Source organism: Dendrobium catenatum, unplaced genomic scaffold (genome assembly GCF_001605985.2).
Source record: "Dendrobium catenatum unplaced genomic scaffold, ASM160598v2 fragScaff_scaffold_71, whole genome shotgun sequence".
Lineage (NCBI taxonomy): Eukaryota > Viridiplantae > Streptophyta > Magnoliopsida > Asparagales > Orchidaceae > Dendrobium > Dendrobium catenatum.
Window position 1 is genome coordinate 239,452 of NW_021318533.1, and position 13,225 is coordinate 252,676.

The window sequence follows — 13,225 nt, forward strand, 5'->3', positions numbered from 1 at the left end:
ATTCAAATTCAGGTTCTATATCGCAACCACTAGCAGTTTACATCTATGTAGCTATAGCCCTCTGAACCAACTATCCTTCACATTTGATATTATCTTCACCTTAAGTTGATTCATTGTGCTTGAAGATTCACTATAGCCAACTATTTCTTCTATCTTGAAGGTTTAGAAATGAACTAAGGTTTTATTTAGGACAATTTTTTTATTGTTATCTAAAATCTATATTTCAGTAAAAAAATTTCTAATTCAACAAATTTTTATGCTAAAAAATAGCTTTAAGAAAGCTGTCCGAAACGAAGCTTAAATCTCAAATTTCTTTTTTCTACAGATCTACTCATTTACCAGAGCTGTAGGTCAGTTGTTTATTCTCTTCATCTGGCAGTTTTCTCAAATTGGATGATCTTAATCACCATTAGACATCACAAAACTTAGAATATATGTAAGCATATAAGATGAAGAGGAATCCTTGTAATCAAATCTTTAATGTGTCTAATCTATCTCTTGAACCTATAAAAACAAAAATTTCTTTTGATTATGGTGGTATCACCACCTAAAAATGTCCATATAAAGGAAGCTGATATGATGAGCTATTATCTAATAGTACATACTCATCCTCAAATCTGAAATGTCTTTCTTCTTTTCAATCCCCTCTAGAATCATTAACATATTAACATTTAGTGAAATATTGATCGACTCATTGAGCATAACATCCTTACTGGTCAAGATAGGGTGACTTGGTTTCAATACACCATAGTTTTTATCCCTTCACCTGATCTAAATATCCAAAGATCAGAAACTTCTTGACTATATGGTACTCTTTCTGACAGAAGCATAAGTCAAGAACTCTTAAAACTAAATAATTTGCAGGACCCAACCACAGCTTCTCAAGAATCTCCAACTCAATAATAGTAGCAGGGAATGAATTCACTAAACATGCATACCCCATAAGTAACACTTCAATTTATGATGCTTTCCTAAAACATAATACTCATAGAACTCTAAAATTCAATCTTAAAAAAAAAATCTCTATGACTTAACTTCAATAGGTCCACTTTAACATATGCTTATGCTTCAAGTATCATAGTATTATCAAATCAACTAAGAGAATAAGTTATATTGCAACAATCATTTGTAGACCTAGAGGAAGTAGAGATTATGAAGTTTTTTTTTTTTGCTCTCATCAAAATTATTACACTCCTAGAAACATGTAATTCTTCACCACCAAAAATGTATTTTTTTATTACACTCCTAGAAACATGTCACTTTAACATATGCTTATGCTTCATGTATCATAATATTATCAAATCAACTAAGAGAATAAGTTATATTGCAACAATCATTTGTAAACCTAGAGGAAGTAGAGATTATGAAGTTTTTTTTTTTTGCTCTCATCAAAATTATTACACTCCTAGAAACATGTAATTCTTCACCACGAAAAATGTATTTACACCTATTGAAGTTCAAACAACTCAAAGAGATACGATTCTTTAAAGTTGACAACTGTTTGACCTCTCAAAAAGTCCTTACAACTCTATTATATGTCTTGATTAGAACCTTCCTCATCCCAACAATCTTACAAGTTATGTCATTTCATATGAGGACACTTTCACTCACTTTTGACAAACTAAGAAGAAAATCAATCCCCATGTCAAGTCATATAAGAAGAACATTTAGAATTAATGATTCACTCTTTAATAAAAGAAACATCGTTGTTAAAATTAGATCAAACCCAATTTTTTTACTTCACACGTCTCCAGAAAATTCACATGATCAACATGAACATCGAGGCAATATTTGAATTAAAAACTTCTAGAAATAAATTCAAGACCATCCAAACTCTGATTTCAATAAACTTATAATCGATTGGAACATCTCGATGAGACAAGCCCATCGACACTACAAATGATCTAATCTGAATCCAAATGAAATGAATCAAACATTTGAAGCATATTTGAAATTTTTTAACATTAATTAAAGAACCAAATGCTCTCCAAATTTTACGTGCTTATAGTCAAAGCGAGCAGCTTGACAAGAAGAATCTAATGAGCCTAAGATCATTAAATAATTCAAATGATGAATAAATAATCTATGATCAAATGATGAATAAATAATCTATGATCAAGAGGATCTATATAGATCATTTGATAGATAGTTTTGGATTCTCGCTAAATTTACCAAGATGTCCCTCTCAATAAAGATTATACATAAGGCTCCATTTTCTATGTGCAGGGAAGTTCGAGAGCTACAGAGCTAAAAAACTATATTGCATATTCTGGCAATCATTATCGACAAACACTATCATCAATCCCTATCGCCATCCCTAGACTTCTGTCATTTGATTGTTGTTGGGTTTTAACTCTCCGCTTGTGAACACCCGATTTCTATAATCCCTATAATGGAAATCAAGCAGTTGTTCTCAAGTGTATGATCTCATCTTTTTGATTGTGAGAAAGTAAAGATTCTTATATCTTTCATTATATAGTGGATTCATTCAATGGAGACATAACCCATGATGTTTCTTTTTCTGGATTTTTCAAATAAAAATTCTAATGTATGTTACATACTTCTATCTGCAAGTGCTAAATATTTACATACAGCTAAGATATTAAATGCTCTACCGTTGCAAAGTTTATAGCACGTAACAATACTACTTTATTATTGATGCTGACGGAGAGGAGCCATATTTCTTAGCATAAAACTTTAATCCATTAGATGGGACTATATCCTACATTTAGTTAAACTTTGTGACCAACTTGTTGAAAAAAAAAAGCCAAATTAAATATTTTAGAGAGCACCAAAGAGAACAATAGGATCAATCTAGGAAAATAAAAATATTACGGTATTACCTCACACGAATACGATAAAACAACAAAACAATCATATAAAAAATAAGCTAGAATTTACATGATTCAACCAAACAAGACCTAAATCCAAAGGCTGAGGAGGTACAAACAATCCGCTATCAAAATACATCAAGAAGAACTAAGAAAAAGACCTGAACACTAAGGCTTCGGATGGCTTTCTTACTAATTCTTAAAGCAGTAAGAAAGTCATCCAAAATGAAGTCTAAATCTTCTTAAATCAAAACTAATGAGAAGAGTTCAGACCACCAAGCAAAATCTTAAGGAAATATTTCTCAAAAGATAAAAAAAAAGAGAAATTTCTTCTTACCAAATCTCCGGGAAGAGTTACATCTCTAAATCCCTTAAAAGAGAAGTTCTCAGCCACCAATATCCCTCTAGTCTTCTGTTAGACCGGTCCACGCGGGACCGACCCAGAGGCAAAACAGCAGAGAAACTCCACCTGCTGGGATGCCGCGCGAGCCGCATGCCGTGTGGGAGCCATTTTAGGAAGTTTTTTTTAGATTTTGAGAGGGAAATTTGAATGTAGGGACTGTTTAGGGATTTCCTTTTGATTGGTATACATTAAATACTTTGTTTTCCTAGGATTAGGGCATCTTGAATTTGGCTGAAATTTGAGATCTCTTAGTTTTAGGTTTTCTTTGGACTCTAGCGGCGTCTAAAGATTTGGGAGAGATCGATCCTCTTCTCGAATTGAGGATCAAGTGTATCTTGCTATTTTCCGTTTTCCTTTCATCAAACGTGGTTTTGTGCTGACTTTTGTGAAGGATTCTCGCTGTTTTCCGAAGATTGATAGGAAATACTTGAGATCTACAAGTGTTTCTTATAAAATTGGTATCAGAGCAAGTCGTGGGACCAGTGGAAGGCTGATTTCGGCAAATTTCAGCGGTGATTAATTGTTCGGAAGGAAGGGAAATTGCTGTTTTGAAGTTCTAAATCCAGAATTTGTGATTTTACAAACATCGGATTGTGATGGCGGCCAAAAAGGTGGATGCTATGGAGGAAAGGCTTGAAGAGGAGATGAATCAAATCAAAACAACGGTGGAGGAAAGGATTTCCTCCATGGAAGGACAAGTCGCCGATCTCCGAGACATGATGAAAAAAAATGTTAGAAATTCAAAATCAAACGACGGCTTCCATGGCTAGAGGGGACGGAAAAAGTACGAATTCGGAAATTCTTAGGGAGGAAGATAAAGTGGAAATAATGGAAGGAGGAAGAAGAAGGCCCAATCTGGAGCCTGTCCAGAGGGAAGAAAGAGGGGGTAGATATGGGGAACGCCAGGAGGGATACTATGGTCGTCGAGGTGCTGATTTTAAAGATAGAATGGAGGATTTCGAGGGGGGTTTGGGCTATCGAAGAGCAAGGGAAGACCGGGAAACATGGGGTGCACCTAGCACTTGGGAGAGGGGAAACTATAGAAGAATCCGGGGCAATGGGGGCGACTAGAAGGTGAGAAAGTTGAAGATGCCTATATTCGAAGGAGAAGATGCGTATGGGTGGATTTACAAGGTGAAGCGATACTTCGCCGTCACTGAACTAACAAAGGAGGAGAAGCTGATCGGAACCGGATTGTGTTTGGAAAGAAAAGCCCTGTCGTGGTATCAGTGGAGAGATCAGAGTCGGCCTATCAAGAACTGGAGAGAATTCAAAGACTGCATAATAGAACGTTTTCAAGTCGACCGGGGAGGAGATTTCTATGATCAGTTCTTTGCTCTGACACAGGAGGGATCAATAGCAGACTACCGGGAGCAGTTTGAGCACCTAGCCAGTAGGGTGGATCAATTATCAGATACGGTACTTGAGGAGAACTTCATGAAGGGGTTGAAGGCAGAGATCCAAGCAGCATTGAATGTTTTGATGCCTCGTGACTTGGGGGAGGCCATGAAGTTAGCCCAGCTGGTGGAAAATCAGAAGAATCTAGAGAAGAGAGCCAAAAGCAACAGCTCAGGAGGCTCTTACAGGACGACGACCACTCTTCTAGCACCCAAGGGGCCTGCATCAGGCAACATTAATGAGACCACCAGGGAGAAGTTAGTAGGAGGGAGTGGGAAAAATTTCAAGAGGTTGACAGAGAAGTAGATGCAGGAGAGGAGGGCAAAGGGGTTGTGTTTCAGATGAGAGGAGAAGTATACGCTAGGACATCGGTGCAATGACTGAACTCTTCAGGTTCTCATCGTCTGTGATGACGAGGAAACTGAAGAGGGAGGTGATGGGAAGTTAGAGGAAGAGAGGGAGGAGAAGTTGCATTTGGATATGGCCGAGGTTTCCTTGAATTCAGTAGTAGGGTTTACCTTGAATCATACGATGAAGGTGAAGGGAGAGATAGCAGGCATGGAGGTTGTTGTTTTGATTGACAGTGGGGCTACCCATAATTTCATTTCCACTCAAGTTATCAATCAACTGGGAGTGAAATTGGTGGACACCGGTTGTTATGGGGTGATGATGGGTACAGGGAAGGTGGAGAAAGGCCAGGGGATCTGTAGAGGAGTGGTGTTGACCATCCAGGGGATTCAGATAAGGGAGGATTTTCTCCCACTAGAGTTAGGAAGTACTGATGTCATCCCCGGAATGAAATGGTTGCAAACCTTGGGAGAAACAAAGGATAATTGGGGAGCACTCACGATGGAATTAATGGTGGATGGGAGAAAGATGGTTATAAGGGGAGATGGAGGGCTATCCAAAGCCATGGTATCACTTAAGACCATGGTTAGGAGCCCACAAGAGGTTGGGGAAGCTTATCGGGTGGGACTACACAAGCTGAATGTGATCAGGATGGAGGAGGGAGGGGATTTTTCTCTTTCAGGGAAACACCTACTTCAGCAATTTGGTAAGGATTTTCTGCCACCTCAAGGATGGACACCTCCACCGGAACACGAGCATATCTCCACCTTGAGGACAAGTAAACACGGTCCAGCCGGTCCACGTGGGATCGGCCCAAACGCAAAACAACGGAGAAACTCTGCCTGCTGGGATGCCGCGCGAGCCGCACGCCGTGCAGAAGCCATTTTAGGAAGGTTTTTTAGGGTTTTGATAGGGAAATTTGAATGTAGGGACTGTTTAGGGATTTCCTTTTGATTGGTATGCATTAAATACTTTGTTTTCATAGGGTTAGGGCATCTTGAATTTGGCTGAAATTTGAGATCTCTTAGTTTTAGGTTTTCTTTGGGCTCTAGCGACGTCTAGAGATTTGGGAGAGATCGATCCTCCTCTCGAATTGAGGATCAAGTGTATCTTGCTATTTTCCATTTTCCTTTCATCAAATAATACAAATTATCTATTGTTTTTGTGGTTTTGTGCGGACTTTTGTGAAGGATTCTAGCTGTTTTCCGAAGATTGATAGGAAATACTTGAGATCTACAAGTGTTTCCTATCATCTTCTTTGGTACAAGATATTGTTCGCTCACATGGAAAAGGAGCCACAGCCGGTCCTCTAGATCATACTCTTGCTCATCCAGTCAAGAAACTAGGGTTGAAGTGTGAACTAACAAAATTACCTCAAGGAATTTAAATAATTCTTACACTTACCCTTATGAGCAGCTACAATGAGGCGGTAAGCATAAACCCAAAAAAGGAAAAAAGAGGAAAATGAAATGATCCAACCCAATCAAAGAACCAGGCAAATGATATATTCTCCATATTTGATTACCAGACTGCATAGACAGCCAAAACCAATTAAGTTAATGAAAACTTAAATGAAACAACTTTTGCATCAACAATTCAATCCAGACTCTTAGCTAAAATTAAATCTCAACACTAGCATTCACTAAGTTGTAGCGAATGAAACTTCTGTATAACCACAAAGTAGCTTTAAGCTAAGCACACAAGATAATAACAACTTTCATAAAATTTAAATAAAAGAAGTAGTTATAAGTTGTGTGCAACTATCTAGAAAATCCTTGTCAGTTTCTTCACAAAATGACAGCAGTAAATCTGGAATACTTGAAACTGTACAAAGCTTGATGTCAATCAGATTCAGTTCACAAAAAGCAACAAGAAGCAGATAAATAGCAAAGCAAAAGCTAACCAAAGAGAACCTGTGTGCTGGAGGGTGTCAGGTCACAAAAGGTAAGCGGAACATCTATTTCACGCCACCGAATTGAGAAGGTTGATTTCATACGATTGCCAACAGATACAACAGACCTTTCCCTCTGCACAAAACCAATAGCTACATGAAGACCTCGGCCGACAACATAGATTGTCCAACCAATAGCGTTGACAGAAAAAGGCTTTCTTATTCTTTCTGGCACAGAACAACCCTCAATAGTTCCCCATGAATCAGATTCTGTATCATAAACCTTAACTCTCATCCCTTCATGCTCAGAAATCACAAAAAGATGCCCATCCAGAATCACACTTAAGCCTGTCCACCCTTCTCGCATACCAGCAGTCATAGACTCCCAGGTATCCGTCATCGGATCATAAACTTGCCCCCTCGGTGAAGACAAGAACGGCCAGACCCATCCTTCTGTGACATAAAGCTTTCCACCAAGCACAGCAGAGTCATAGGAAGACATGTTGGTCAGCATCCTCGAAACTGGATGCCAAGTCCCTTTAGCCGGATCAAAGACCTCAGCAGAATCAAGCTCATATTGATCAGTACTAAACCCCCCAGCAACATAAACCATTCCATCAATCACCCCACCAGCAAAGAATGACCGTGGCGTGTGCATTCTCGTCATAACAGTCCACCGATTTCTACACACTTCAAACTTCAGTACCAAATGGAGAGGGCAGTCCATGTCTGAAACAATCCCTCCACAAACCAAAAGAGAAGCCTCTTGTGGAATTGCAACACAACCAAATCCATGAGGACAAACACGGTCTCGGCATGGCATTGCTGGAATTGTATGCCAAGAGAAATGAGCGAGGTCCATAACCTGCCATTGGATCCTTCCGTTGCAGCGGTGGAAAGCAAAGGTAAACAAGAAGGGGCTGCTGAACCCAAGAGCTCTTCTTTGAGTAAAGAAATACTCCTTCCGTGCAAGGAGATGTCGCCACCGTCGGCACACAGCACGGCAAGTTGAATGGAAGTCGAGGGGCAAACGGAGGAGGCAAGTAAGGGCAATATCATCAGGAAGACCAGGAATTAGAGGCCCTAATTCAAGTGTTAAAATGGAATCTAATGGACATGGATGAGGTGGTGTCATTTGCAGTCTAAATTTAGGAGATAGCCTCATCTGATTATCTCCAAGCTTGTGTACTGGGGATTGATGGGATGAAACTCTAAATCTTTGCATACTTCCCACTCAATTAAGAAAATGATGAGGATCTAATAAGGAAATCCTACTGAAAACCTAAAATTTCCCCCTTTGTATTGTGTTCTACATAGTTACCTGTTCGCCTAAGTGTTGCTAGATATAGATGAATCTAAATCTAGAAACCCTAGCTCAACCGATACAGAAAAAGCCACCTTTATATAATTGGGGAAACCCCTAATTTTCTTCGGTACTACTATAACTGGGAAGGCACAAATCAATCATAAAGCCCAAATTAGCACTCCACCTTTGGCTTTTGATTTAGAATGTAGCTTAGACAACACAACTAAGAATTCAAAAGGATTGCTTCCAACATGCCACATAAAAATCAGAACTTTGATGTTACCTCGCAGAAATATTATCAAATGGTGGAACCTTCAAAAACCCTAGAATCAAACAAGATGAACTGCGAGAAGCTCAATTTATCAGCGAATTTGCAAGTTGAAGCCGACAATGAGAAGCAAAAGAAGAAATTCTTCTAAGCCATAGCCAAAACCTAAGGGCAACTGAGCAACTCTCGGGGTCTCTCTCTCTCTCTCTCTAGTCGGTTCTCCACTTCTCCTCTTCTTTCTTCTTATCTCTCTTAATCTTGGGGCTTAGCTCTTTTTTATTTTTTATTTTATTCTTGCAAAAGGACAATATAATTATAGAAATGGTAATCAAATCAGTTTAATTAGAATTTTATAAAAATTATAAGTAGAATTACAGATATATATTATCTATAAATTATCTATTTATAAATTAATTTTAATTTCTTTTGTAACTATCGAGTTCGTATATTTATTTATATCACAATTAAATATTAAAGTTTTAATAACAATGTAAAATAGTAGTTTAAATTCTATTGTGAAATTTAATATTTAAATGATAATCTAAAAGTAGAAATAAGATAGTATTAGTTTCATAAATATTTAAAATAAGAATTTAGTATATAATTGCCCAAATTAAAAAAAAAATTCTTCAAAAAAGATTTCTTAAGACAATTTTTTTAAACTTTAAAAATAAAAATGTTCCAAATGACTTCCATTAATTAGGATTTCAACTTATTTTGATAATAATTATTAACTTAATTAAGTTGTTAATCAATGTGCCTTAAATGATTAGGTCAGGATTATATGATTATAAAAATATAAAATTGACTAATAATGTTTCTTAAGCCAATGGTGATTAATTAGCTTTTCTTTAATTTATTTTATATAAATTAAAAATGATATGTAAGTTATTAAATAGTCACTAGCATTATTTTTTTTATTTTCATAATTATGTAATAAGTAAAATGTATATAGTGATTAATTCTTAACAATTTGAGCTAGCAAAAAATTCAATTATGTAAAAGTGATATATCAATTACATACTAATTAGAGAAATTTACATACATACCACTTTATTTCAAGTTATTTATATATCTAACACCTAAAATATTAATATTACATGCCTACCACTCATATAAAACTTTAATATCAAATATATCACTTATATAATTCATTCATACCATTTATATCATCATATAAAATTTAATATTTCATTCCATGCATCCAAATTTGTTATATGGGTGATAGACATGTAATATTAATATTTTAAGTGTTAGATATGTATATAGCATGAAAAAAGTGCTATGCAAATAGTATTAGAAGGTTGATGTTCGACATCAACAAAAATGTCAATGTAGTCACTGCAACCAAAGTAGACATAAGTGATGACAATCATCATTGCCAACAAGTCTGATGTCTGCAATCAACAACAATTTTGATGCATCGTTATCATCAACACTCCCGATGTTGGATATGGCCAATAAGGTCGATACGTGATGTCAAAAAGAACATTGGTATCTCTCATTCCCCACCAAAACCCACTAAAAACAATAACCCCAAGCACCTTCATTGTTAATGAGGTTAAAGTCTACCATTGATTGACACAAGCATCAATGCCCACCATCTTCATAATGGCTAATGATCACTGTCATGAACAAAATTGATGCCAGTTGCCAATAAACTCAATGATGTCTTCATTAACCCTTTTTGCTTGTTCTTAGTAATATTGATGCTTTCCTTCTTTAACAATATCAACTTTCATCATTAGCACCAATATCAAGACCCTTTGTCATCGCCCAAACTAATATGCATCTTCGTTAACAAACCTTGATACGGATTATCACAAATAATGTCGGAACAACCCGTTGACACCAATATTGACACTTACAACAAAAATTGATGTTCGCTCTCCTCAATAACCCTAACATCCCACCATAGTGTAGACGATTAATTCCCATCATCAACAGTAATGCCGAGGCCTATTATCCTCAACAAGGACGATACTTACTATACTATAAACAACCTTTATCTCCGTCGTCGCAACATGCTGATTATCACCATTAACACTAGTAATAATGCATCACATCATTACCATGGCTAATGCTCATCATGGTAAATAACCTTGAATACTATTATCACCAATAAGGCAAATGCCAGCCAATCATCAACAAAAACATGCATATGAGAAATTCTTCACTTATTTGCCTGTGTAGAATTTTTCTTTAATGTAAACATAAAAAAACTCAACCTACCCAATGAATATTCTTGATACACCACCAAAAATTGTCTTGGTTGGGCATGAATCTCGATGCAAATATGTGTCGAAAACTTTCAAAATTAAATTTGCAACTTCTACCCGGTCGGCCACCACTGGACGGAAACCGGACGCCGACCGTCGGCGGACTTCCACCCGACTATCGTCAGATCGCCACCTGTCCGCCGAACTTCCACCCAGATGTCGCCGGACTTCCGCCTAACCGCTACCGAGCTTTCTCCCAACTCTCTAAATTATTATAATTTCACCGCCCCCAAGTCAAGGTACGAATCAACCTTTGTAATTCACTCAAAACAAGTAGAATCTTTTCACCTGGGCTAGGCCTTATAATTTTTTCCTCTTTAGGTTTTCACATAAAAAAGATATAATATTTTACTACTCTCTTTCTCTTAAGTCACATGTTTATGTGTTGGATATTGTGCATCGCTAAGACGAAAAGTTTAATTACTTTACCGTCGCGAATATTCTCGCTTGCAATAATTATAATGTATAATAAATGTAGTAGTATCTCATTTCTAAATTCTTAAATCTTGCCTCTGGTTAACTTTGTTGAAGGTTCAAATTCAAATTTAAATTAATAAGCTGTATTAAATAAAAAAATTTATTGAAAATTCTCAAAATCTTGAGGCAAAACATGAACTATATGGAAGAAAAATAGGATTAAAGCATCTTAAGCATTTATATCTCATGCTGGAAACCCTCGAGGCAAATTGACTTGGTAAAAAAGAATCCTATTTTTTGTTGATTTTTTTTTTTTTAAATTTAAATGAGCTGTAACTTTATTTAAAACTTATATATATATAAAAGTAGTTAAAAAATATCATATTTGGCTTTTAAGGTTAAAAAAATCTTATATAATTATATAATATAAAAACTATATTATTATTATTATTTTGAAATTATACAGGTAAATTAAGGACAAAGTCTTTAATCTTTTATCAATTAAAATTTTAATTATATCACTGATAACTATTTAATTAATAAAAACTTTTGATTAAAGAAAACTCTAATGTGCTAATCCAAACTTAAAAAAATTAATTATCAGAACAGATAAAAACTTTTTATGAGAATAAAACATCGCTATTTGGCTTCTAATATTTTGGTTTGGTCAAACAAACAAAGCACAAAATATAATTATGTCAAAGAGGAGTTAACAAAAGAGATTAGTAGTTAATTATAACTAACTAAAAAATTGGCTGAAACGATCTTTGTAAATGAAAATAATTCGGGGTTAAGCCCAATTCACAGAGCAAGCCCATTGGGCCCCTTTTATTAACAAAGCCCATCAGGTCCTGTCTAAAGTTCCTAGACAGGTTTATTTCATTGTAAGCCCTTTTTTTAGGTCACATCATTTATTGGATTTATTATTCTGTGTGGAGTGTGGAGGACGTCTGGAGATCAAAAAAAATATGCCACGTCACTCCATTGCTGAGTACCCAGCTTGGAACATGCACTTGGTAACCCTAGGTACCGCTGGATATCCAGTGTTTAACCGGACGGTTCTTCTATCCGGTGTCCATACAGAATAAAAGCTCCCCCTATTATATTTTACATATCTCAAAATAATTCCAATGTTCTAACTAATTCTAAAATTTATCATTCTTAAATTTATATATTGATATTCACATCTTTTTTTTTTTTTTTTGACATTTGAACGAATTAATTCACATATCACATATGCAAACTTTAAATTCAAAACTTCTTAGTTGATAGCTTAAAATAATTTTGATAGAGTTGTATATATTCCCAAATTGATGGTCAGGATTTGTTTGGGACTACAATAATCATCTGTAAAATAATTGTGGGAATAATAACATTTTTTAATTTATTATGTGTATTATAGATTATTTCTTAAAATAATAATTTTCTTATAATTAATGCAATTTGTAGACTTATGATCTATTTGGGACAGTTGCAGTGTTTTATAAAGTTAGTTGTGAAGTTTCATTAGGAAAAGCAGCTTAGCTACTCCGATTGCATAAAATAGCTTCAATCTTAAAAATATTTGAAAAATAATGACAAAGTAGTCGCTAAAAGAAATTATGGTTATTATCTGATAGTCAAAATAATGAGAAAATTGCCTCAAACATATTCTTAATTATGACTAAATAGAAATATGCCAATGATATATAAAATTGTGTTTAAATTCTAAAATGAAGAACTAAGACTAGAATCCCTCCCAAAATAAGTCTGAACAGAATTTGGGATTATGAGCAATCAAACTTAGTCCAAAGTTAATATTTGTATATTGCAAAATAAAATTTTCATTTTTGAATGTTCATCTCGTTAGTCGTTAAGATTTACATTTGCATCAAACAAGCAGCGAAAACACCTTTTTAGTTTTTCTTTTAAGGTTTTGTTTGGGATAACTTTTTTATTTCTTTCTAAAACAACTTTTTAATACAAAATTATAATTTAAATATTTTTTATGATAAAAGCTTTTTTAGAAATCAATAAAAAAGTTATCTCAAATGAACCCTAAGGCTTAATTGGTTTGGGACAGGTTTAGACCATTGCTTGTTCAC

The 13,225-nt window shown here is 35.4% G+C and overlaps 1 protein-coding gene across 1 annotated transcript; it reads right to left on the minus strand.

Moving 5' to 3' along the window:
• Nucleotides 1-6,567: 6,567 nt before the first annotated feature.
• On the minus strand, nt 6,568-8,705 carry LOC110097301 (F-box/kelch-repeat protein At1g30090). Its single transcript, XM_020823590.2, has one exon. It carries the CDS (start codon nt 8,094-8,096, stop codon nt 6,879-6,881), a length of 1,218 nt encoding a protein of 405 aa, XP_020679249.1. The 5' UTR covers nt 8,097-8,705; the 3' UTR covers nt 6,568-6,878.
• Nucleotides 8,706-13,225: the final 4,520 nt, after the last annotated feature.